The following is a 25,198-nucleotide window of genomic DNA, read 5'->3' as shown; positions in this document are numbered from 1 at the left end:
TTAAAAAGAAACACAGAACATATCTCAACATAATTCAATTTTCATTAAAAAATATGAAAATACATGTTTACATATGTAAAGAAAATGATACAACTGGTGTGAAAGAATTCCAAGGAGTCATCATGGAGAGGGTTATTCCCTGTCTATATCCATGAGCTTTGGGACCTGTGTCTAACAGTAACTCCTTCATTGCAAAAATACAATTATCTGATTATACTTTCAAAAGCTTCAAGTAGCTGAGAGAGTAGAATTATTACCTGCCGGGGGGTGGACAAGAAGCTCAGAGAATTACATGGCCTACCCAAGGTGTACAGAAATAGTGTATAAAATCCAAGGCTTCAACTCCCTGTCCAGTGATGTTCCACAATCCCCTACCGCATGGTGCTAAATAGGGCAACATTCCCAACTCAAAGAGGAAAATGTGATAACTGGGATTTCTTACAAGCTGATTATAGTTTTAGGTACCAGGCTCAGCTGGAATTGTATTTATATAAGACTACAGGGACAATATTTCCTTAGGTCACTGGTCAACTGCCCAGTTCTCCTCTGACCATAGTGGGAAAATACTAGAAACGATGCTGCTCACAACTCTGGAGCCGGACACAACAGGTTTAAATTCCAGCTCTATCATTAGCCGTGTGATAAATCATTGAATTTTTGTGCCTCAGTTTCCTCATCTATAAAATGGGGATAATAGCAGTACCTACTTTCTTGGGACAGCTGTGAGCACTAGTGAGTTAACACATGTAAGTACCTGGAACACCACCTGGCACAAAGTAAGTACTGAGTGTCGTTACTGTTATCACTGGAAAGCTACTAGTTCCTCACCTATAGGCTCTCAGGGGCCTCTGATCAGTCAAACAGCCTACAAACAAAAGGAACCTATAATAGTAAGACTATTAACATGTGCTGCTCTGTTCCTTCCATCAAGACTATGACTCCATTTTTTCACATCTTCTTTCCTTTTATTGAAAAAAATTTTAGAAAATGACAGTTAATAAAGGGCACAAACAAATCAACAGGGATATACTAGTGGAAAACAGACAAGCTAAAACTAAAAATGCCATTGGCTTCTTTAATTGGTTAAGAGCACAAAATGTAACACGCAGAAAGTCTCTTTTAAACAAATTTAAAAGCTGTGTTATTTTCCCCCATTTCTCCCCAAGTCAGATATATACACACCCACAAAAATGGTGTGTGAAGGAAAACTGTCATACACAAGAAGTTGTATCCTGAATTAAGGGAAACAGCTGTTGAAACGGGAATTAACACAATAAAGTCAGCAACAGGTTAACAATTTTAAAAACTGAGTCTTCGAATGCTGCACGGCACAAAGCTATACTATATATAGTACTGCTAGGTATGAAGGAGGAAGTCTGTACGGCTTTTAGCAAAAGTGCTTTTCCAGAAAAGCAAATCAAAACAATGCAATTAGCACACCAAAGAGGCTATAGCTAGGTATCAGAGCTACAACTTCTCATATCTGAGCTAGAAAATTCTATTTATCCAGAATGGACTAAAATTTCAAGACAAAACAGGGACATTTTTTTAACATTTCTTACTTTATCCATATTAAGTTCTCTGTTTCTTTCTCCCTCACCCCTTAATTCAGCATGATCCAGCCAAAAGATGGCTGCTTTCAGAAGTGGCTATTTTATTTTTCTTTCTGTGGCAAGACTGTCATGGAGCCTGGATATTTCAGGCTCATACGCATCCATGACCAGTGTCCCGCTGTGGTCAAAAAACTTAGCAATGGACTTGGTGAACTCGGCTTCCCGTTGCTGCTTTGTTCTTCCACTGATGAAGGTCAGCTTCAGAGTATACTTGTCATCGAACCTAAGCAAAGATAACAAATCAAAAACCAAGCACAGACATTCAGCCAGCAACAGAGCACCGAGTGTTTTTGAAGAACAGGGCTTAGCTGGCTACTGGTGATGTAAGGGAACATACAGGATTACCGTTTCCAAAAAAAAAAAAAAAAAATTCCAGGGGCACCTTCAGGATACAAGTTCTGATTTGTAGGCACTGCTATGTCTTCCCTGATTTAATTGCTGTATGCTCCTTTACCTTGTCATAAATTGTTAAAACACATGGACCATCTTCTCTCACTTCTGTCCTTCACTTCCTTGTTATACTAGAAGGGTATTCCTAGTAGACACCTCTCCAGCCTCACCTGATTAGTGAGACTAACTTCTTAGTCTATAACAAACATTCCCATTTGTTAATACTATACTTGGGTATAAACTTTTCTGGGAAAACCTTCCCAAACTGGGTTAGATGTCTTGCCTTAGTCATCCACGTACCATCAGTCAATAGTCAACCCCAAATACTGAGTGCCTAACATCTGCTAGGTCTAATGATAGGCTCCTATGCTGTCAATGAAATTACCTACTGAAATGATAATTATGTATTTTTGTTCTTCACTAGTTTCAGGGATTTTTTTTTCTCTAAATTTTCACGTATCACTTGTGAAATTTATTTTTTTATTTTTTGGCCCTGCCACGTGGCATGCAGGATCTTCCCTGACCAGGGATGGAACTCGTACCCCCTGCATTGGGAGAGTGGAGTCTTAACCACTGGACTGCCAGGGAAGCCCCTGTTTTAGGGATTCTTGAGGGCAAGGATTTTTGTCTTGTTTTCTATTCTTAATTTGGAACTTGTTGGGCAAATTTTATTAATAAATGAAGAAAACCTTTGTTTTCACAGATGTTCCCCAATTCCAGGCTGCTCAGACCTTGTTCCCTGTAATCAATCTAGCTCCAGGTTCTACCCTGATCCCAGGGATATCTTTCACTACATGAACTCCAGAGATCCCTTAGCTACACCTTAAGGTATCTTGAAGGCTTTTACTATCTCCACTCACTCAAGAGGGTTTGTAACATCGACCCCTGGCAGGTTGACATGCCTCCCTCCAACTCCACCTGTCTCTGTCTCCATTTAATTAGGGCATATTCAGTGGATTGTCAGGCTGGTATTACCTTTAGAGGAAGCAGATGCTTGAGCCTCTGCTTTTTTTCTGCATGTTTAAAACAGGAAAAGTACCACCTACTTTTTCAGGATCACTGTTATGGTTATAACAGTGCCCATTATCAACCGGTGCTCAAAAAAAAAAATCATAGCTCAATAAATTGTTGTCTAGCTAGTTACTTCCAACCTGGATAGTTAGGAGTAAAGGTCTCTAAATAGTTTCAATACCTCAAAAATTCTTCTCAAGCTCTATTCAACTACTGCTGATATGACAGTAATTTTCAGACTTTGAGTCCAGTTCCATGGCTCTGATGGCAGGACATGATCTAATGCATTTTAAAAAATACTCATGAATTCAACAAATATTTATCCAGGACCAACCATATATGTCACGCAGTTTTAGATGCTAAAGATATACAGCAGTGAACACAAGAGACAAATCTCTGTCTTTTGAGACTATTATTTTAGTGTGTGAGGGAAACAACAATAAAATAAAAATTATGATATTCTTTTAAATATGGAAAGTCTTCACTAAGCAGATGTTTGAGTATAGCCTAAAGAAGGCGAGAGAACAAGCCATCTGGAAAAAGAATATTCCAGGCAGGGTACACAGTAAATGCAAAGGCCCTGAGGCAAGCACATGCCCAGAATGTCTGAAGAACAGAAAGGAGGCTAATGCAAACAGAATGGAGAGGGAGAGGATGAGAGCCAAAGGAGATGAGGAGTGTGTGTGCATGTGTGTGTGGGGGTGGGGGGGCGGTGCAGAGAACAGATAAGTACGCACTTCTAAGCTATGCTTAGGATTTCGGTTTTCCTCTATGTGAGAGGATTTTGGGCTGAGGATTGAGTTGACCTGCCTTACATTTTAAAAGGATGAGTCTGCCCACTATACTGGAAATAGACTATGGGCAGGGAGAGCAGCTGCAGAGGTCCATTAGGACACTATTACAGTAACCTAATTGAGAGATGATGGCCGCAGTGGAGATAGTAAGTGGTTAGAATGAATATAATTAGAAGGTAGAGCTGACAGAATTTGCTGACAACCTATTCAAAGCACTGAGAGAGAGGAGTCAAAATGATTCTAGAGTTCCGGCCTGAGTAACTAGAAGGATGGAGCTGCCATTTATCAAGATAGGGAAAACAGGGAAAAGCAGGTTTAGGTGAGGGACAGCAGAGGTAAGTTTTGGATATGTTAATTCTGGGATGCTTATTAGGATCCAAAGTCAAATAGAAAGCTGGGACATGGCTGGAGTTTGGCAAAGCGGTCTAGGATGAAAATACATATTTAGAGATCTTCATCATTATAGATGGTATTTAAAGTTCTGAAAGTCTGGATAAGATTACACCTAGTGAGTGAATATAGATAGAGAAGAGGTGCTAGGAACAAGCACTAGTGGCATTTCAAATAATGAAGAATCACAGAGGAGACTAAAAGAAGAAGAAAATTAGAAGATTATGGTATCCTAGAAGCCTAGTTTACGAAAAAAAAAAAGCATAACAAGGAGAGTGATCCACCGTTCAAATGCTGCTGACAGGTCACATACTACAAGGAAAGAGAAAAGATAAGCAAATCCATGAGATAATGGGAGAAGAAGAAAAGGGGAGCAGAGAAATGAGAAGACCATGTGAGATGAACATGGGAAAAGAAAAACTTTTTCAGTTGGGAGAAATTACAACATATTTGTATGCCAGAAAGACCCAGCAGAGAGGGAAATATCAAGTAAACGAGAAGGGAAAGAATCTAGTGGACAAATGGAGAGGAGGCTTCAGATAACTGAGAAAGAGGCAGAGTATGATGAGCGCTGTTAAGTGGACAATGATGGGAGACTTTTGATTGCCACTATCTTCCTAAAAACAAAAGAAGCTGACAGTGAAATGGGGGAGGAGGGCAAGAGGTTTGAGGATCGAGAAGGTATGAAAGATCCTCTAGGACAGTGAGAGAGTAACTGGACTACAGAAATGCCACAGAATCTAAGCTAGGTAAAGAGGAAGTGAGACAACGGAGAGAAGAGGGCCAGGGGAAAGGTGGTAGGCTCAATGGATTATGGATGGATGCCACTGGGGCTGAAGAACTGTTGGGATAAGAGAACAAAAAGGAGACAAACTAAAAAAAATATAAAGCAATGGTCAGAAAGCGGAATACTTAAAAATGAAATTACTGAAGATAGTTAGTTATCAGTAATAGCAAGATCTAGGATATGTCCAGGGAAATAAATATTTAAGACATGGTGGAAAACAAGATAATCAGAGAAGAGGAAGTAAAGCTAAGAGGCCAGAGGACTGGAATAATCATGTACCTGGATACTGAAATCATCGATCAAGCCTTCCGAAAGGAGCTATGATAAAGAGTGCCGATGAGCCAGGAGCGATCTCCGAGGAAGGAGATGTGGATCTGTATTTAACTACCACGAGAAGGAACAGAGGTGGCATATTTCCTCTCCACGGGCACCAACGATGTGACAGTTGGTAAAAGTCAGCAGTGAAGGTGAAAAAAAATTGGAACCCTCATACACTGCTAGTGGGACTGTAAAATGGTACAGCTGTTTTGGAAAACAGTCTGGTAGTTCCAATTAAAAAAGAGTTACCATATGATCCAGAAATTCCTCTAAGTATGTTATATGAGAAATGAAAATGTTTGTCCACACAAAAATTTGTACATGAATGTTTACAGCAGCATTACTCTTAATAGCCAAAAGGTGGAAATGACTCAAATGTCCCTTAACTGATAAATGGATAAACAAAATGTGGCATATCCATGCAATGAAATATTATTTGGCATAACAAGGGATGAAATATTGATAACATGGCTGAACCTTGAAAACATTATGCTAAGTGAAAGAAGCCAGTTACAAACGATCACATACTATGTGATTCCATTCGTATGAAATAAACAAACAGGAAAATGTATAGAGACATAGAACAGACTAGTGGTTACTTAAGGCTGGGAGAATGAGAGGACAGAGAGATGACTATTAAAGCGTACAGAGTTTCTTCTGGAGAGGATGAAAATATTCTTAAGTTGATTGTGGTGATGGTTGCAAACATCTTTAAAAACACTAGAAACTACTGAACTACTTTAAATAGGTGAACTATGGTATGGGAACTATATTTCAATAAAGCTGTAAAAAAAAAAATACTTAAGTCAAAATGTAAATAATGAGATCAAGATGTTGCTAGGGTCTAGAATTCTGCAACTCTGCTGTGGTGGTCTGGCACAGGACGCAGATCTATGATGGCTGAGACCAAAATGGCAGCTGTGAGTCCTGCCAGGAGATAAGAATGCAGGTACAACATCAGAACGAAGGTCTGCTCCTCCTCACAGGCATCTCCACAAGTTGGTAGTAAGAGGCTGTTTGGCATTGATGGCGTTACCTTTCTATATGTGAGTAACTGTACTTAAAATCTGAGAGCCTACTATGTGCTAGGAACTGTACCTTGTGTTTTTAGGATAATGACTGACAGCATAAGTTCAGAAGTGGGCTAAATTCACTTTTGGGCTCTATAATCCTGGAATAATTAATTAAACCCTTTGGGCCTGTGTTCTTATCTTTAAAATGGGATGTTCTAAGGTTTAAATGAGACAATGCAGTTGGCACAATACCCAGTATGTGGTAAATGCTCAAAAGATGCTTGCTCTCATGCTTGGTATAGAGTTGACCCTTGAACAATATGGGGGTAGGGGTAGGGTGTTAGGGGAGCTGACCCTCTGTGCAGTTGAAAATCCATGTATAACTTATAGTCACTCCTCCATGTAGGTGGTACCTCTGTATCTACAGTTCTGAATCTGCAGATTCAACCAACCATGGATTGTGCTACTTCAGTATTTACTACTGAAAAAAGAAGCCCATGTATAAATGGACCCATGCAGTTCAAACCCCTGTTGTTCAAGAGTCAACTATATATATCAGTTGGCATCCTCACAACAATTTTATGAGTCATTTTTTACTCTGTTACACCTCAAAGAGTTTACCTGATATACCAAAAGTCACAAGCTAGAAAGAGACAACCTAGAATTTGAACCCAGTTCTGGATACCTAGAAAGACCTTAGGTGTCAGCTGCACAAAGTTACACCCACTGCTGCTCAGAAACAGACTGAATTGTGCTTCTCTGAGTTGCCCAGTGCATTGCTTCAGAGATTCTTGACTGCACACACTGCAGTCAGGATCACAGAAGACACAGAAGGGACTGGGGTTCTTCAAAGACAGCTGACTTCATACCTTTGACCTTTATAGTTATACACACACACACACACACACACACACACACACACACACACACACACACACACACACACACACACACACACACACACACACACACACACACACACACACAGTTTATAGTTCTGCTAATTGGCTCAGTTTATTGACCATAAGGAAAAAGAGAATCATTCTTCATTCTTCCACCAAAGTACTTTTCCCCACAATTTATCTTCAGAGCACTTCTGTGATAATGGAATCTCAGAAGTGCAATACTAGGAAAAGCCTTCTAGTTCATTCATAATCCTTTCTTCATTTTATACGACTAGCGCTAACATCTGCAAAGAACAGGCATACAATAGTCTGCTGATAACGACTAAACACCCAGAGAAAACCCAACATCAGTATTTAAGAATCTGTGAGGACAGTCATACCTTTTGAGACTGGATGACAGTTGCCAGATATCATCAGGATCCATCCCTGTAGGATCTTTCCTGTGGGCCACAAGGAAAATGCTCTTCTCCTTATATGAAGTATATATGGTCAGGATCCCCATCATCACAAAATAGGTTCAGATAAAGTTAAGGGGAAAATACACAAACATACACACAAAAGAGAAATAGCAAACTGACAAACAAGGGCTACAAAAACTTTCATAATGACAGTCCTAAACAAGACGGTTTTGTCGTGCTGTAAAAACATAAAAAATTTAACTATTTCATTTTCATCCTTATGTTTATGCAAGAGAAGTAAGGTTCTCTCTGGTCAGTTCTGCAAAGAACATCTCAAAAAAGAAGAAAGGGAAAAGGTACACAGCATAAACCAGCTCCCATCTTTCCTGTTCAAGGATAACATGTATAAGAAGATCCTCTATTACCCAGTTTGTCAAGACTTGTGTTTATTTCTGTACACAATACAAAACTAATAATCACAGCGGACTTGACCACACTCAGCCAATTTCAAGGGTCATTAAAAGAGAGGAAAACTGACTTCAAATTAGTTTACTATAAGAGTCTCATGCTTTACCAACTGAGCTAGCTGGGTGACTACTACAATTTAGTTTACTATAAGAACAATTACTCCTTACATACATGTAGGCTTATTATTATACTCAGTTTCTGACAGTACTATCATGTTTGAATACCTGTGCCAGAAACTGGCATAAAGAGCACTGTGTACGTGTCATTTAAATTTCACGAAAAGGACAGGCAAGAAAGTATAGTATAAAGTGTACAAGCTTTGGAGTAAAGCAGTCCTAGATTTGAATTCGGGTTTTTAACTAATGTAACCTTGACAAATTACTCCTTACCCCAAGGCTTAATACTGTCACCTCTAAAATGGGGATAAAACTGACTTTTTAGAATTGTCATGAGATTTAGTGATGGTATATACATTTTTAGTGTATAGCACACAGAAGACATTTATAATGCTACTCATTATTATTACGTATAAAAATGACATGATTATAAAAATGGCAAGATCTTGTTTTGTTTTAAACAAATATAACCAAACAAATGAAATTCCATCAAGGCAGTTCTCTTGGGAGGCCATATAATTATAATTAGGTTGCTGTCACTGTTCAAACCTCTTTGGAACTCTTTTGGGAACTATCTCTAGAACCTGTGGCATATTCTTCTGAACTGCCTTAACAGAGAAAAAGTTCATACTGGGATGATTTATCTGATACTAAAAGGAGTCAAGGTACAAATTCTGGGACTATGATTTGAGACCAATTTGGATAACAACACTTTTGATCACGACCTGCTTTATTCAATGGCTTTCTAACTGCATCTGAAGAAAAAACCCCCAAAGTGGAATTTGTAGAAATATTTCAGGTAGTGGTAAGATTGTTACAAAAAATAAGCTGCCTACCAAAATGATTTGTTTTAAATAACTAGTACATAGCAGTACACAGCAGACATGCAATACCATTAAGTGGCTATTTAGAATGAGGTAGTCCTTTATATACTAATACGGAAAGACATTCAATATATATTTGTAATTTGAAAAGTTCAGTATGTACAGACTGACTTGGGGAGGAGGGAGTGGGGACAAGAAAACTATGAACATAGCTTCATATTCCAAATATATTATAAAATCTCTCATTTGATCTTTATAATAATTCTGAGTGTGTACTACCCCTATTTATAAGAAAGCAGAACTCAGACTCCAAAAAGTTAAGTTCTTATTATCACAAAAACAACTTGGAGTTTCAAACCCAGGTTCTCTAGCTCCAGAACAGGTTCTTAATTCCACTGTTACACAAGCCACACCTATACTTCATGCTTAGTAACTCCCAGTCCAGCCCCTCAGCTTCAAGGAAACCTGGCACAGATCTGAACCTCCAAAATCTGATCCCTTGCTAACACAGGTACACCTCGGAGATACTGCGGGTTCCAGACTACCACAATTAAGGGAGTGTTGCAATAAAGCGAATCACACAAAATTTTTGGTTTCCCAGTGTATACAAAAGTTATGTTTACATATACTGTAGTCTATTAAGTGTGTAGCAGCATTATGTGTTAAAAAAAAATCAATGCACATACCTTAATTAAAAAATATTTTATTCCTAAAAATACTAATCATCATCTGAGCCTTCCGCGAGTAGTCATCTTTTTGTTGGTAGAGGGTCTTGCCTCGATGTTCAGGTGGCTGCTGACTGATCAGGGTGGTGGCTGCTGAAGGCTGGGGTGGCTGTGGCAATTTCTTAAAACAAGACAACACTGAAATTTGCTGCATTGATTGGCTCTTCCTCTCATGAATGATTTCTCTGTAGCATGCAATGCTATTTGATAGCAATTCACCCAAAGTAGATCAACTTTCAAAATTAGAATCAATCTTCTCTCAAACAAACCCTGCTGCTTTATCAACTAAGTTAATTAATATTCTAAATCCTTTGCTGTCACTTCAACAAGCTTCACAGCACCTTCACTAGAAGTAGTATCCAGCTCAAGAAACTATTTTCTTTGCTCATGCATAGGAAGCAACTCCTCATCTGTTAAAGTTTGATCATGAGGTTGCAGCAATTCAATCACAACTTCGGGCTCCACTTCCAATTCTAGTTTTCTTGCTATTTCCACCACATGTGCAGTGTCTTCCTCCACTGAAGCACTGAAGCTCTCAAAGTCACCCATAAGGGTTGGAATCAACTTCTTTCAAACTCCTCTTATGTTTGATATTTTGTCTGCTTCCCATGAATCACAAATGTTCTTAATGGCATCTAGAATGGTGAATCCTTTCCAGAAGGTTTCAATTTACTTTGCCCAGACCCATCAGAGGAATCACTATCTATGGCAGCTACAGCATTACAAAATGTATATCTTAAATAATAAAACCTGAACTTTGAAATTACTCCTTGACCCATGGGCTGCAAATGGATGTCATGTAGCATAGTGGTCCCCAACCTTTTTGGCACCAGGAACAGGTTTCATAGAAGATAATGTTTCCACAGTGGGGGATGGGGATGGATGGTTCAGGTGGTAATACCAGTGATGGGGAGCAGCAGAGGAAACTTCACCTGCTTCTCATCTCCTGCTGTGCAGCCCAGTTCCTGACAGGCCACGGACCACTACCAGTCCTCGGCCTGGGGGTGGGGGACCCCTGATGTACAGGCATGAAAACCACATTAATCTTGTTGTACATGCCCAAAAGAGCTCTTGGATGACCAAGTGCATTGTCAATGAGTAGTAATATCTTGAAAGGAATCTTTTTTTCTGAGCAGTAGATCTCAGCAGTGGGCTTACAATATTCAGTACAACTGCAGAGCTTAAACATCTCAAACTCAGTGTATACAAATGGGTATTTCTCCTCTTTCCTCCTGTGTCCCTTCTCTTGGAAGACAATATGACAGCTCAGAGAGTTATCTAAGCCTGAATGCTAGTACAGTGGTCATCTCTATCTTCTCTTTCATGTTTCTTGTAACTAGTCCAATAGTAAGTCCTGCTGGTTCCACCTCATAAATATTCCCCTTTCATCCCCTTGCTGCTGCTCTAATACAAGCCCTGCATCTAAATCAGGCCCCATGTGATGTGTTTATCTCCAGTGTTACTCCCCTCCAGAACATCTGCTAGACTGCCACTAAAAATGACTTTTTTTAAAAAACGTAAGTTTGATTGTGTTGTTCACCTGCTTAAAATATTCTCCACTGATTGTTTCAGAATAAAGTCCCAAGTCCCCTAGCCTAGCAAATAAGGCCATCTAGGATATGCACCCTCTGTCATGTGTCTCATCTCCTACTGTGTTCCCCCTTTGCAGCCTACATCCACTTTCTAAACTGCGAGGGACCAAAGGAGGAAGAAAAAAGGTTTATTAATTTCTCTTAGAACCAAGGCAGGGAGAGACAGAAAGATGGCTGGTCTGGAGCAGTCAGAACACACACATTTATCAATTAAAATATTAGGTGTCTTATATGGGTGTGGTTCATGGTGTCTCAAAAAACAATTACAATGGCAGCATCACTGATCACAGATTTTATCACTATAACAAATACAATGATAATAAAAAAGTTTGAAACGTGAGAATTACCAAAATGTGACAGAGATACAAAGTGAGCAAATGCTGTTGGAAAAATGGCACCTATAGGCTTCCTCAACACATAGGGTTGCCACAAACCTTCAATTGGTAAAAGAAAAAAAAGAAAAAAAAAAGAAAAAAAAATTGCAGCATCTGTGAAGCACAATAAAGCAAAGCACAATAAAGTGAGGTATACCTACACCCTGGAATGAATGGCTTGAAGCAACCTGGTCTAATGGGGTAAGTTCTAGGCTAGAAATGAGAAGAGCTGGATCTCACTACTCCTGTGTGTTTTGCTATTAGGTGCTCACACTTGGATTATAACCTCTACATTAATAACTAAACAGAATTACCATACTGAATCTAAAATTTCAATGATAATTATGACATAAATTTACAGATGCTCACATTTCATAATGTTAAATACCAACATTAACAGGCCCCAAGATAAAAGTGTGCTTTTTGTAGGGAACAGAGAAGAGTATCAGTAGAGATTTTAAAAACCTGTCAGTAGAAAACAAACCTGAGCTTAAAGGATATGATATAACGCACAAAGCCAAAACAGGCTTGGACTCTGGAAAGGGGTGCATATAATCCCAAATCAAAGCCACTATGGCGAAGAAACAGGAGATGGTACAGATGGTGAGGCGACCGTCAATTAGACCAAAATTCTCCACATACTTGTACTTTTCCAGAAGTACCTAGTGAGAAGAACAAGGAATCAAGCTAATAGGAATATCTCCCTCTTTGTACCTGCTTTTATTCTTAATTTCCATGATGAAAGTTATGTTAATCATGTAAATGACCAAATCGTTCTCTCCAATCAGAATTTTGCCACTCTGAACAAAAAAAAAAGCCTCAAGCTGTTTACAAAGAACCCAAAGAAAAAGTTCACCAACTTCTTATACATTTTTTTTTTAATCCTCATCTTCTTCCCTAGAATGAAGCTAAACTTTTCTTTTCCCCTTTAAAATAGAGAGATGACCCATCATGGATGAATGTCCTATATTCCCTAAAACCTCTTGCCTCTAGGCTAATTAACCTCGCCTAGATAGATTACCAAAAATGACAGATTACTAAAAATGACAGATTACCAGTCTTCTGGAATTCAAAAATTAAAGAATTTGAAGAGAAATCTGAGGTAACTAACAATTATATTTTAACATTTGTTCCCCTACATATACTGTAAGGATTTCAGAAAATGCTTTCTGGTTCAGTTCCTAACACTGAAAACTAGTCATTCCAAGTCACAGAAGGAAAAAACCCTGCAAGAGATGTGCCACCAGCTGTATACATACTAACAGACTTCCCCCACCCCAACCCCCGCCACAAAAAAAGTACCTTTTTGGCTGAATCATCCAAAGAATTTTTCACAGCTGATCCATCCCATTTGTCAATTTTTACAGGCTTATCGTCAATCTTCCACTGTAAAACAAACAGGAAAGTTGTCCATTAAGAGACATGGCATGTTACTAACAGGAAAATGAACTACTTCCTTAAGAGCATTCTCAAGTATATATAACATTTATTCTCTCTTCTGATTTTGGACAGCTAAAAGACAAAACACTTGAAAATGAAGTTGAAGGAGACTAGGTTAACTAGAATCAGGTGGTACTCACATGATGCTGCCAGTCTCTATGCTGAAAAGTTGAATATACAAGGCCAAAACCAGAACACCTATATGGGCTGCAGAGACTATAGTGTGAACTATATCCCAACGCATTTTATCCAAATGTGGGAATAGAAAGGAATTCCACTTGTTCATCCTCTCATTCTGTGACCATAAAACTCGGACAATATACATCCATGAACTTTCAGACACTAACAAAATGACAAAGGTCTCATTTAATACATTTTTGTCTGCTACCAACTTTTATATTTTACCAGCATGTCTCAGTTGTAGGAAAACAGCAAAGCCAGTGCAGTCTGTTGGAAAGAACATTCTGAATTAAAAACCAAGTCCTATCACTAGTTAGGTACATGACTTTGGAGAACTTAATATTTATCTTCTGATTGAGCACAAGTTCAGAGATACTGCATATGAGAAATAAAGAGGACCAAACATCCGTAAAATGTGAGAAGATTTTAAAGAAGTGTAGAAATACAATCCATCAAACTTAATTTTGTGATTCTACACACTATTACACAAAAAAGAAAAACCATCCTGTGAAGTTTGTTGGGGGGAAAACCATGTACTAAAAGTCATACTTCAAGAGATTACAACTCAATCAAGGCCTTTTCCCTTTGTGTCTCACAAAAACAAGAATTTTCTTTGAGAAAATTACTAGTGTAAGCATGTTGTAATAATGATTCTCACAGCCTGCCAGCCTACAAATCAAACCTGACACCTAATTTTAAAAATACAAATTGAACCAAGAAGAAATTAACAGGCTATCTAGCTAAAGAGCTCACTTACACTTAGTTTAGTTAATCCCATTTTCATAACAGCAAGCAAAGGAAAGAACCTGTATAGCCAGAATCCATAACAGAATTTGAATTATCTGTGAATCAGTCATTAAAATCTTTTTGGCTCATTCCAAAAAAAATTATGTTCTGAAAGAAACTCAGCCACACATCACTACCTGTAGTGCATCACAGAAAAGAAACTTGCCTCTACAATTCAGAGGCTAATTTCTTGGCAATTTGGGGGGATAAAACTCAGAAGAAGCTATTACAACATGTGCTAAAATAGCCTCAGCTCCAACTCCACTGGTACCTAGAAGGATCTTCAGTAAGTGGAACAGGAACATTTCCAGTGAATTACATGAACAAGAAAATTTATAACTGATTTCTGAAAAGATGGGAGCATCATCCATTCTGTGTACATGAAAAACCTTAGCCTATATCAAAGCAAATAGCATCTCTGCTGTAGAACGGAGACACATCTGGGAAAAGGGCAGGAGGCTGGACATTTTCTATCATTCTCAAAAACTGCCCATCAACTAAAACGTATAATACTGGTCATGTACTCTCTACTGCTATTCAGGGTATTTTAGAAACTATCTTCTTTTCCTCACTCTCATCTTCCTCAACCGCAAGTGTGAATTACCTTCCTTTTGTAGTAATAAAAAGACTAAGCAAAGGTTGGTTTCTTTTATGTTGAACCTCACAGGATAAATTACAAAGAAAAGCTCTGTGCAGAAAAGAATTAATATAGGCCCGAGACTGCCATCTTTATAAAGGCCTGTGTAAAAAGATGGTCCTTGGCTGGCATCTGGGAGATTGGCTAGTAGGCAGTTTCCTACACTGATATTAAAACTTTTCCTAAGTGAAAAAGAGTGGCTCACTGTGCCTAAACTGTCTGTATAAACAATGTGGTTTACGCTAAATATCTGTTTTCCTTCTAGGAACCTGGAATTTTGGCACGGGCTAGGCAGACGGTGCCTATTCAACCAGCCCCTAATAAAAAACTTGGGCAAAGAGTCTCTAGTGAGCTTCCCTGGGAGATAACACTTCACACATATTATCATATCATATTGTTGCTGGAAGAATTAAGCACATCCTGTGGGAATTCAGTGGGCGAGGACTCTTGCATTCGGTTCCTTGGACTTAATCCTAAGCACCTTTTCCCTTTGTTGATTTTGCTTTGTATCCATTTGCTGTAATAAATCTTACCCAAGAGTACAACCACAGCAGAGCCCTGTGAGTCCTTCTAGTGAATCACTGAGCAGGGCGATCTTGGGGAGCTCTGATACACAGGCAGTACTTCCAATTAAGATATAGCAGATTTGGTAACTCTGCACACAATTCCTCTTCCTCTTATTCCCTCCTGTGTATTACAGATACACGTATTTTGGGCACAACCAACAATCACAAGTATTGACTTATTTAGTTATTATTTGCACCAACTTTTACACACACACACACACACACACACACACACACACACACGGTTTAAATAAAGAGTTCTGTAAGTTGTTATGAAAAAAAGTAGCAGTCCTGCTTCCCCTCCCCTTAGGACTCTTGCTATTGTCATTTCCCACTCCCCAGAGACAGACACTAATTTCAACTTCTCTGGCTAATTTTTTGCATATCCACATCTACATCTCTGGAAAAAAAAGTTTATATTATTATTTTCAGTTTTCAGCATTAAATCTATTGATTTTGCATCATGAAAGACGAGATTTAACCACTTCATCCCCTGCCACCACTTTCACATTTATTTTTCCTGCTCCTCCCTCACCACCTTTTTAATGTAGTTTTAGTAGACCAATACTGATTTGGTCTTACATAATACCTTAATTTTTGTTAGATCATTATTTGGAGTTTACCATATGATCATAAATGCTATTCACAGATGAGTTATGTAATGTATTAGGATTACTTTTTCTTTCCTGCATAGCTTTTTGTTTTCCTTGAAGCAATTATTGTTTTTGTTGCTGTTTTTAATCATATAATGTAGTTCTCACCAATATATTCTCAAATCCTCCCTCGTTTAAACCTCCTCTCAATATCTGCAATCATATTTAGCACTCCGTGAATTTCATCTTCCTGGAGAAATCCCTCTTGGAGCCTTCTGGACTGCTTCAATCTAGGTGGCTTTCTTACCAGGCCTGCTGTATAGCTGTTGTCCTAGAATCGCCCTTTACTATGACCCTGGGGTTTCCCTGGGGTTTCCTGGGCTAATCCTCCTTTTCTTAGATACCATGTCTTACTCTTTTTTGGTTTACTATTCCAGAACCCACTCTTTATCCTCACCCAACTCCAGCTGCCCAAATTCATATACTGAAATCCTAAACCACAATATGATGGTATCAGGAGGTGGTGCCTTTGGAAAGTAATTAGGTCATGTGGATAGAGACTTCGTGAAAGGGACTAGTGCTCTGATAAAAAGATATGAGAGAGCTTGCTTTTTCTGTTTTCACCATGTGAGAATACAAGAAGGTTGTCTGCAACTAGTTAAGCGGGCTGTCGATAGACCCAACCATTCTGGCACCCTGATCTAAGACTTCCCATCCTCCAAAACTGTGAGAAATAAATTTATGTTGTTTAAACTATCTTATCTACAGTATTTTTGTTAGAGTGGCCCAAACTGACTAGCATCCTCCTTTTACAGATAACACTAAGGGTTTAAGAAATTTGCCCAAGGTGAAAGCTAGGGACTGGTAAAGCTGAGACTCAAGTTCTCACGATTTCAAAACCTGTGCTCTTTCACTATTCTACACTGCTTCCCACAAAATATTAAGGAGAGGAATTATTAGCCATCAAAACAAAAGGACACAGACCCCTGCAGTGACAGCCATACACAGTATCTTGAATCTTATCTAAGTTATAGCTAATAACATAAAAACTTAAAAATATTTTAATCTTGAATATGCCAACAAAACCTGCAGGATATAAAATATTTGGAATTTTCCATTTTCCTTCATTTAAAACCAGCTGCTATTTGACTGAAACATAGTTTAAAAAGTCCTATTTTAAAGAAACCACTTCCCTGCCACTATCAACATAAAACACTTTATCAAACCAGCACACTTGATGCCAGACCTGGGTGACGAACCATACACAAAAATTATGCTTTAGAGCCCGTGAGCCACAGCTGTTGAGCCCATGTGCTGCAACTACTGAAGCCCATGCGCCTAGAGCCCATGCTCCACAGCAGGAGAGGCCCACGGTAGTGGGGAGCCCACGTACCACAACGAAGAGCAGCCCCTACTCACCACAACTAAAGAAAGCCCGCACACAGCAAAAACGACCCAACACAGCCAATGAAATAAATTTATACAAAAATTATGCATTTGATGGCTTTGAAAGAACATTATTGCAAAGACACACTTCAGTTATGATTCTCCACTGCAAAACTGAATAAAAAGATTATAGTAACAGTGAAAACAGAAGTAAAGTTATGCAGTGGTAAAGACCTCAGTGGATTGCTTCATAAAGTTCCTTAGCTTGACAAAGGGGCAGTAAGACTCAAAGGATTCCTCAATTCACACTGAAGAGACAAAGGATACCACAGGTGAGCTGTGCCAATGGAAGGACCCTGCTTTGATTTTAAAGGAACTGAGCATGGCTCTAAGAGAAATTAATAAACCTTTTTTCTTCCTCCTTTGGTCCCTCGCAGTTTAGAAAGTGGATGTAGGCTGCAAAGGGGGAACGTAGTAGGAGATGAGACACATGACAGAGGGCGCATATCCTAGATGGCCTTATTTACTAGGCTAGGGGACTTGGGACTTTATTCTGAAACAATCAGTGGAGAATATTTTAAGCAGGTGAACAACACAATCAAACTTATGTTTTTTTAAAAAAGTCATTTTTAGTGGCAATCTAGCAGATGTTCTGGAGGGGAGTAACACTGGAGATAAACACATCACATGGGGCCTGATTTAGATGCAGGGCTTGTATTAGAGCAGCAGCAAGGGGATGAAAGGGGAATATTTATGAGGTGGAACCAGCAGAACTTACTATTGGACTAGTTACAAGAAACATGAAAGAGAGAAGATAGAGATGACCACTGTACTAGCATTCAGGCTTAGATAACTCTCTGAGCTGTCATATTGTCTTCCAAGAGAAGGGACACAGGAGGAAAGAGGAGAAATACCCATTTGTATACGCTGAGTTTGAGATGTTTAAGCTCTACAGTTCTACTGATTTCAGAATTTTCTAAACCAAGATAAGATTATGAAAACTGACGGCAGACTCAGAAGTTGAGATACTATTTGAGTTGGAACTACACACCCCTACCTCCCATATGCACACATTTGGCAAAAGATCAGAAAGCAATAAGTTCAAAATAAGAAAAAAATGTTCAATTTGGGGAGTAAATGATGTCTGTCTTGAGAATGCTTACTATCATCTAATTTAGATCCCACTTCAGAAATACCAGGGTATCTTGAAGAGAGATATTATAGCTCCTGGCAACATACTTAATTTTCAATTTCCACCTATTTTTTTATAAAAATGGCCAAGAAATACTGCAAAGAAAATTGTTTGCTTAATAGTAACTTATTATTGGCTGTAGTTATCACTGGAGTTAGGTTGGAGGTTAGAAATAACCACATGTTAATTATGAGCATGAACATTAGTGGCAACACCAGAGTAACTGGAGGTAAGTAGACTGGCTCTGGCTACTTAAGTCTAACATACCTATCAGATATCTAAGTGGAGATGGCAAGTAGGCATTTAGACATACAAATGTGGGGCTCAGAGGAGAGGTCCAGGTTGGAAATATAAGTGTGGAAGTCATCTACTTAAAGATGGTACTTAAACCATGACACTGTGTATCTCTTTGGGATGAGTGTACATGGAGATGGCCAGGGGCTTGCCAATATTTACAAGTCAGGAAGAAAAAATAACAACAATAAAAACAGATAAGTGGAGGAGGAGGAAAACCAGAGTAAGTGGTGTTCTAAAAGCTCCATAAAGAAAATAATTCAAGAAAGCAGTGAAAAATGAGTCAAATACTGAAGGCCCAGGTAACAAGAAAAACCACTATTAAGATCTGACAAGACGGAGGTCAGAAGAGAGAAACAGTGCAGGCAACAGCTAAAAACGGAACCTGCGCCGATACAGGTTATTAATGTCTGTGATACCACTGTGTTATACAGCGGTGAATAAGTAGTTAAAAAAATAATTTGAAGCTTTAAAGGTTACTCCATAAACCCTATAGAGATAAAAAGAATGTTTCTAAGATTGAGATCTAATTCATATATCATAAAACTCACCATTTAAAAATGTACAATTAAGTGGTTTTTATTATATTCACGAGGTTGTGCAACCATCACCATCTAATTCCAGAAAATTTTCATCACCCCCAAGAGAAACCCCATTCCTAAGCAGTCACTCCAATTACCACCACACTACCCCCAGCCTTGGCAACCACTAATCTGCTTTCTGTTTGCACGGATCTTGCCTATTCTGGACATTTCATATTTATGGAATCATTTAACATGTGGTCTTTTGTGACATCTTTTCTCACTTAGTAAAACATTTTCAAGGTTCATCCATGTTGTAACGTGTCAGTATTTCATTCCTTTTTATGGCCAAATAACATTCTACTGCATGGATATACCACACTTTTACGGGTTGCTTCTACCTTTTGGCTATTGTGAATAATGCTGCTATGATCGTGTGTACAAGTTTTTGTATAGACACACATTTTCAATCCTGAGACTAGGAGTGGGATATGCTGAGTCATATGGTAACTCTTCTTAACGTTCATCGTTTTACGTTTCCATCAGAAATGTAGGAGGGTTCCAATATCTCCACATCCTCACCAATGATGGTTATTTTTCTTATTATAACCTTCCTAGTGGTATTTCATTGTGATTTTGATTTGCATTCTCTAGTAACTAATAGTGTTGAACATCTTTTCATGTGCTTACTGGCCATCTGTATATCTTTTATGGATATATATATACATATTCTATTAAAAACTGGGTTTTTTTTTAATTATCAAGTTGTAAGATTCTTTACATAATCTGGATACTAGACCCTTATCAGGTTTATGATTTGCAAATATTTTCTCTCATGCTGTGGACTGTCTTTCCACTTTCTTGATAGTGTCCTTTGGAAACATTTTTTTAATTTTGATGAGGTCAAAATTTTGAGATGCTTTTAAAGTTTAGTTTGCAAAACAGTAATTAAAAGCCTGCATCTTGTTTCTTTAAACACAAACACACACATCATAGTAGTGCCATAATACTGTTCACCCTCTGTCAGAGCTGAGTTAGGGTACAGGCATACTAGCCTGTTCAAGTCTGGCAAGCTAAGATCCCACTGAAGAGAGCAAAAGAGTATATATGACTTAAGGACACATGGTTGGTGGGTGACAAAGCCAAGGCTTCAGCCTAGGTATTCCAACCTCAAAACAGATGCTCTTTCCACTACGACACAGGCTAGCATGTGGTCTGCTCCAGTATGAGGAGCAATGTACCAAGTAAGGTAAGAGTACTGGATTAAGAGCTGGGAAGAAAGGTTCTGGAATTGTAACTAACTTGCTGTGTGGTCTTGGACAAGTTGCTTCACCTTCGCCTCTCCAACAATGTCCATTTCTATAAAATGAGGAGGCTGGAAAAGATGAACTTTAAGGTCTCTTCATTATAAACATTGTAGAGAAATCACTACTGATTAAGCAGAATAGTTAAAAACCAAACAAGAAAAACAACAGCTAACACAAAAAACCTCCTCAGGTCTCAACCTGGATGTAACTGTTGAAACGTAGGGGAAATACATAATCAAATAGCTATGCGTGAAAACGTACAGCTGTCTGGGCCCCACCCCCAGAGAATCTGATTCAGGTCTTGGATGAGGTTCAGAAATCTGTATTTTTAACTAAAACCCCAAGAGAGTCTGATGCAGACAGTCTTCATATCATGTTATAAAAAATATTATCTAAGGAAGCTGAAGTCCAGTGTAACTAGCTACTTAATGGCAGCTAGACATGTTTTGTTGAGTGCTTACTATGTGCCAGAAACCACTTTTTAAGGCGAATACTATTATTATCCCCATTTTACAGAGGAAGAAACTGAGATACAAAGAGATTTATTAACTTGCCCAAGAACATATATATCTGGTAAATGGCAGAGCAAGGATTCAAAGCCAGCCAGCCAGCCAGCCAGCCAGCCAGCCAGCCAGCCAGCCAGCCAGCCAGCCAGCCAGCCAGCCAGCCAGCCTGGCTCCAGAACCTATGTTCTCAACTACTAAGGTATAAAAGCTGTGCTTTAAGATCAGGTTGACAGTTCAGCCAGGAGACAGAAATCCACGTATGAAGTTAAAAGGGCCTGGATATAGCTTCTAGAAAGCATGGTTTAATACTACATGTCAACTTTAATATCCAAAACAATTTTAGTAGTCAAAAAAACCAAGCCAGGAGACAGAAATCCAGCTATGAGGTTAAAAGGATTTGCATATAGTTCTGGAAAGCATGCTTTAACACCACATGTCAATTTTAATAGCCAAAACAAATTAAGCAAACAATTTTTCTTTATAGCCTGCTACGCAGAACAAACTACTTTGATGTATTTTGGGGAAAATAACTTACTGCAGTGATCTAAGCTATTCTGTGATAGAAGCTGGAAGGTTATATTTGCATACCTATTTTTAAGATCAGGAAACTAGAATTGCTTTGTTCTCAAAGTCAGTTTCACAGGAGCAGAAACTCACATCTGCTTAGGGAAAACTAGAAACACTTACATCTCTTTACTACATTTCTTCATGTTAAGCAAAACTAAAGCTGTAAGAAATAAAGTAAGAACCCTCCTAAAAATCAAGACAAATCAATTTAAAGAAACTGTAAGGTAACAGCCTCTTATTCCCACACAGCAAAAGTTTCCCTATTCATTCAGCTTCTGCTCCGCTGAGAATAACATTTCCCCATGTTCTCTTCTTCCACAGTATCCTCAGTTTTCAGACAATTAGAGGCACCATCTTCTAAGGCAATTTCTGAAGACTAGGGTGGCAGATATTAAGTTTTTTCCCCCGCTAAGTTAAATCCTGTAAGTATTTATTCTGTGTTCCTCACTATAGAGAATCTCTCACGGGAAATTGGACAAATACAAATTGGTAGGACAATACAAAATAGTATGTCATATTAAGTTACAGCTTAATTCCATGTGCAATAAATGCTAGAGACTTCAGAGGAAGAACAACTCAAGGTAAGGCTGAAATGAAGTTTTCCAAGAAAATGCACCTGAACAGCTCCGGACCTGTTTTCTCTCTCCTCGGCCCCTCACTTCTTGGTTAATTCTGCCAAATGCTCCTTTGTGAGGCCTTTTCTCTCTCTCTGCTACTCAAGTTAGGGTTCTCTTCACCTTGTCATTCTATTTTTATAGCCCTTTACATAGAACATTTACCAGTATTATGAAACTTAATACTTACCACAAGCCTACAATATGTATGGGCATCCATTGTTTACATAGGAAATTTAAGTTCAGTAATATCACATAACTTATCCAAGACCATGTAGTTTTTAACATGCTGCACTAGAACTCAAACTTGTCTTTTTATATTAAACCCCATATACTAGTATGGTATGAGGTCTTATTAGAAGACTTCTAATTTCTACCACTCCAAACTATTTGCCTAATTTTTCTAAAACCACTCTATATATTAGGCTCAAAAAACTTCAACAGGATTCCTACTCCTACTTCAAGCAATCCATGCCCTTCTCCATCTGATTCTACCTATTTGTCATTACAGGTCTCTTAGAGAACAGTCAGTCAACGCAGTACCTGAGAAACATCAGGCACCAACCGTATACCTTTGTTCAAGGACATTCTTACCTGGCATGCTGTCTGTCTGTGTTTCTCTCTCAAAATAAGGTCCCAGCTCCACTTTCAAACATGAGGTGTTTCCCTAGGGCTCTCACCCCCTTATCAATTAGATCTCAGGGATCGTTCTCTCACTTTAACTTCTGTAAAAAGTATACATGTGAATACCAAATACTTACATGTTTAATATTTTGGGTACATGAGTATACTATATGTAGTATACTCAGCTATACTGAGTACTTTCTGACAGTAGGATTCTTGATTTTTTCCTCTGCCATCACACCTCTGTATTAGATACTATAGCTTACAGAGATCATTAACATATGTCATCTCATTTGATTCCCCCCAAAACCCTAATATTTCAGGTGAAGAAATGGAAGCTTAGTGAGGTTAACTGACTGGCCAATCTTCATACAGTTTGAAACTAGCAGATCTACGTCAAAGCCCAAATCTTATGATTCCCCAAATTCAGGTTCTTCCAAAGGCACACCAATGCCATATACTTTTCAGTAATTACTGCCTTAGCAGACTGTCCCTGTTTAATGCTTGCTGGTGATGATTCAAGTGGAGGAAAGAGCAAGAGCGCTCAATGGAACAGAATGAACACAGACTGTGAGGTGTTCACCCAGCAGGAAGGCAGGATCTGCGTACAAAGATAACCATCAGTTCCCAATACTTTCACATACCTTGGAGCGATTTACCATTCCAACTCCCAGAACATGTTCCTATCTCTTAAGACAAGTTAAGAGTGTGAAAACCATATAATTCAAAACCAATGACACCCAAAAAGAGAAGCAAAAAGATTTGGATTCAAACCTCTCATTATGATCATGTATTCGTTTCTTAAGCACCTACCATGTCTTCAGTACAGAGAAGTCTGAAAGCTGTTTTCAATTAAAGTAAATAATCCTGAGTATTTACTACGTTAAAGACCCCATGCTTAACGTTTCTCATCAAACTGGCCTAGGGCCCTACAATGAGAACTGGAAAGAACCTTAGGGTACATTATGGCTAAGTCCCTCATTTTACAGATGAGGAAATAAGACATAGAGAAAACGAGCACATTTCAAGGTCACACAGTTAATTAGAGGCAAAACCAGTACTAGGACCCAAATCTACACCCAGATCTACATAGCATTTCTCTCAAAATGCTATGCAAAGGGCAAGAAGGGCCAACCCACGAGAAGAATTTTCCTTTTCTTCTTTTCTTTTAAGCCCCTGCTGCTAGGACCGCATTAAAAAAAAAAAAAAACCAAACAAACAAAAAACAAAAAAGCAAAACAAAACAAACCAACTGGATGGGTGGAGGAGTAGGAGAGCCTGAGCAGGCAGCAAGCTCATGAATCCATTCATCTAGGGCACTTGGTGGCAGGCAGAATGGGGGGGAGGGCGTGAAGTAAGAGAGGGGAAAAAAGATAAACTTTACAGGCGTCCTGTCAGCCCGTAGGGGAAGTCAATACTGGAAGTTCAGTATCTGGGGTATCGTGATAAAACGCCTAGAAACTTCACTAAGCAAAAGGCCAAGAGCACTCTGGAATCTGTAGCAGCACGCAAGTGTGCCTGTCGTGAGAGGGAGTTTGGAGACTACTGACTTCGAATAGCTGCTTTCATTCAGTCGAGATTCAATTTTCCCTGCCGGTGAAATGGACACATTCAACAGTGGCCCCCAGCCCCACCGAGGAAACGCGATGGCCGCACTGAAATGTAAGAATAGTCAAATTATCCTAAGAAGCTGTAGTGGCCGGCATTAAGGACCGCACAATTCCGAGAAGGAAAGAAGTCCTAAAGAGGAGAAAGCCCGCGTTTGAGGTGTATAGAGAACTGGCTACAAGCGTCCGTAGGGTTGCCACGGTGGGTTAGATGAGCACTCTGCCTGAGAAGCCGCAGAAGAAAAGGGGGGCGAGGATGGCAACGAGGGCTCGCCGCCTCCCGGGCGTCCCCAGACCTCGACTGCCCCCAGGAACGGACTTCTCACCTTGTCCAACAAACCGCTGCGGCCACTGCCTGTCCCACAGCTGGAGCCACCGCCAGCCCCACTACTGCCTCCGCCACCACCGCTTCTCCCGCCCTGAGCAGCCGCCGCCGCCATCTTGCTTGCCTCTGCGTCTCCCTCCCCTCCTACTTGTCCGAAGCCGATTGGCTGGAGGTGACGGCGATACGTGCCGCGCGGAGTCGATCGGGATCCGTAGTAGGAGCTGGTTGACGTGAGGTTGCCAGCGGAAGTGGCCGCGGGGCTTGCCGGGACTTGTAGTAATTAGAAGCTCCAGCCACCGGTTGCCGCCTACTCGCCCCGCCGCCGCGTCGCGGTT

The 25,198-nt window shown here is 39.4% G+C and overlaps 1 protein-coding gene across 2 annotated transcripts; it reads right to left on the bottom strand.

Annotated features, from left to right (window-relative positions):
* Positions 1–1,049: 1,049 nt before the first annotated feature.
* SPCS2 (signal peptidase complex subunit 2) lies at positions 1,050–25,002 on the bottom strand. Of its 2 annotated transcripts, none has more exons than XM_057749894.1 (5): positions 24,865–25,002; positions 13,021–13,104; positions 12,221–12,380; positions 7,602–7,737; positions 1,050–1,836 (listed from the first exon to the last, which is right to left on the bottom strand). In XM_057749894.1, the coding sequence occupies exons 1-5, from the start codon at positions 24,976–24,978 to the stop codon at positions 1,650–1,652; spliced, it is 681 nt and encodes a 226-aa protein (XP_057605877.1). In that variant the 5' UTR covers positions 24,979–25,002; the 3' UTR covers positions 1,050–1,649. The 2 variants fall into 2 exon arrangements, with proteins under 2 accessions (XP_057605877.1, XP_057605878.1); XM_057749895.1 differs by lacking the exon at positions 1,050–1,836 and adding an exon at positions 1,866–3,293.
* Positions 25,003–25,198: the final 196 nt, after the last annotated feature.

The sequence above is a fragment of the Hippopotamus amphibius genome, chromosome 9 (genome assembly GCF_030028045.1).
Source record: "Hippopotamus amphibius kiboko isolate mHipAmp2 chromosome 9, mHipAmp2.hap2, whole genome shotgun sequence".
In the NCBI taxonomy this organism is placed as follows: domain Eukaryota; kingdom Metazoa; phylum Chordata; class Mammalia; order Artiodactyla; family Hippopotamidae; genus Hippopotamus; species Hippopotamus amphibius.
The sequence above is the reverse complement of the archived record's forward strand: the minus strand, read 5'-3'. Positions and strand labels throughout refer to the sequence as shown.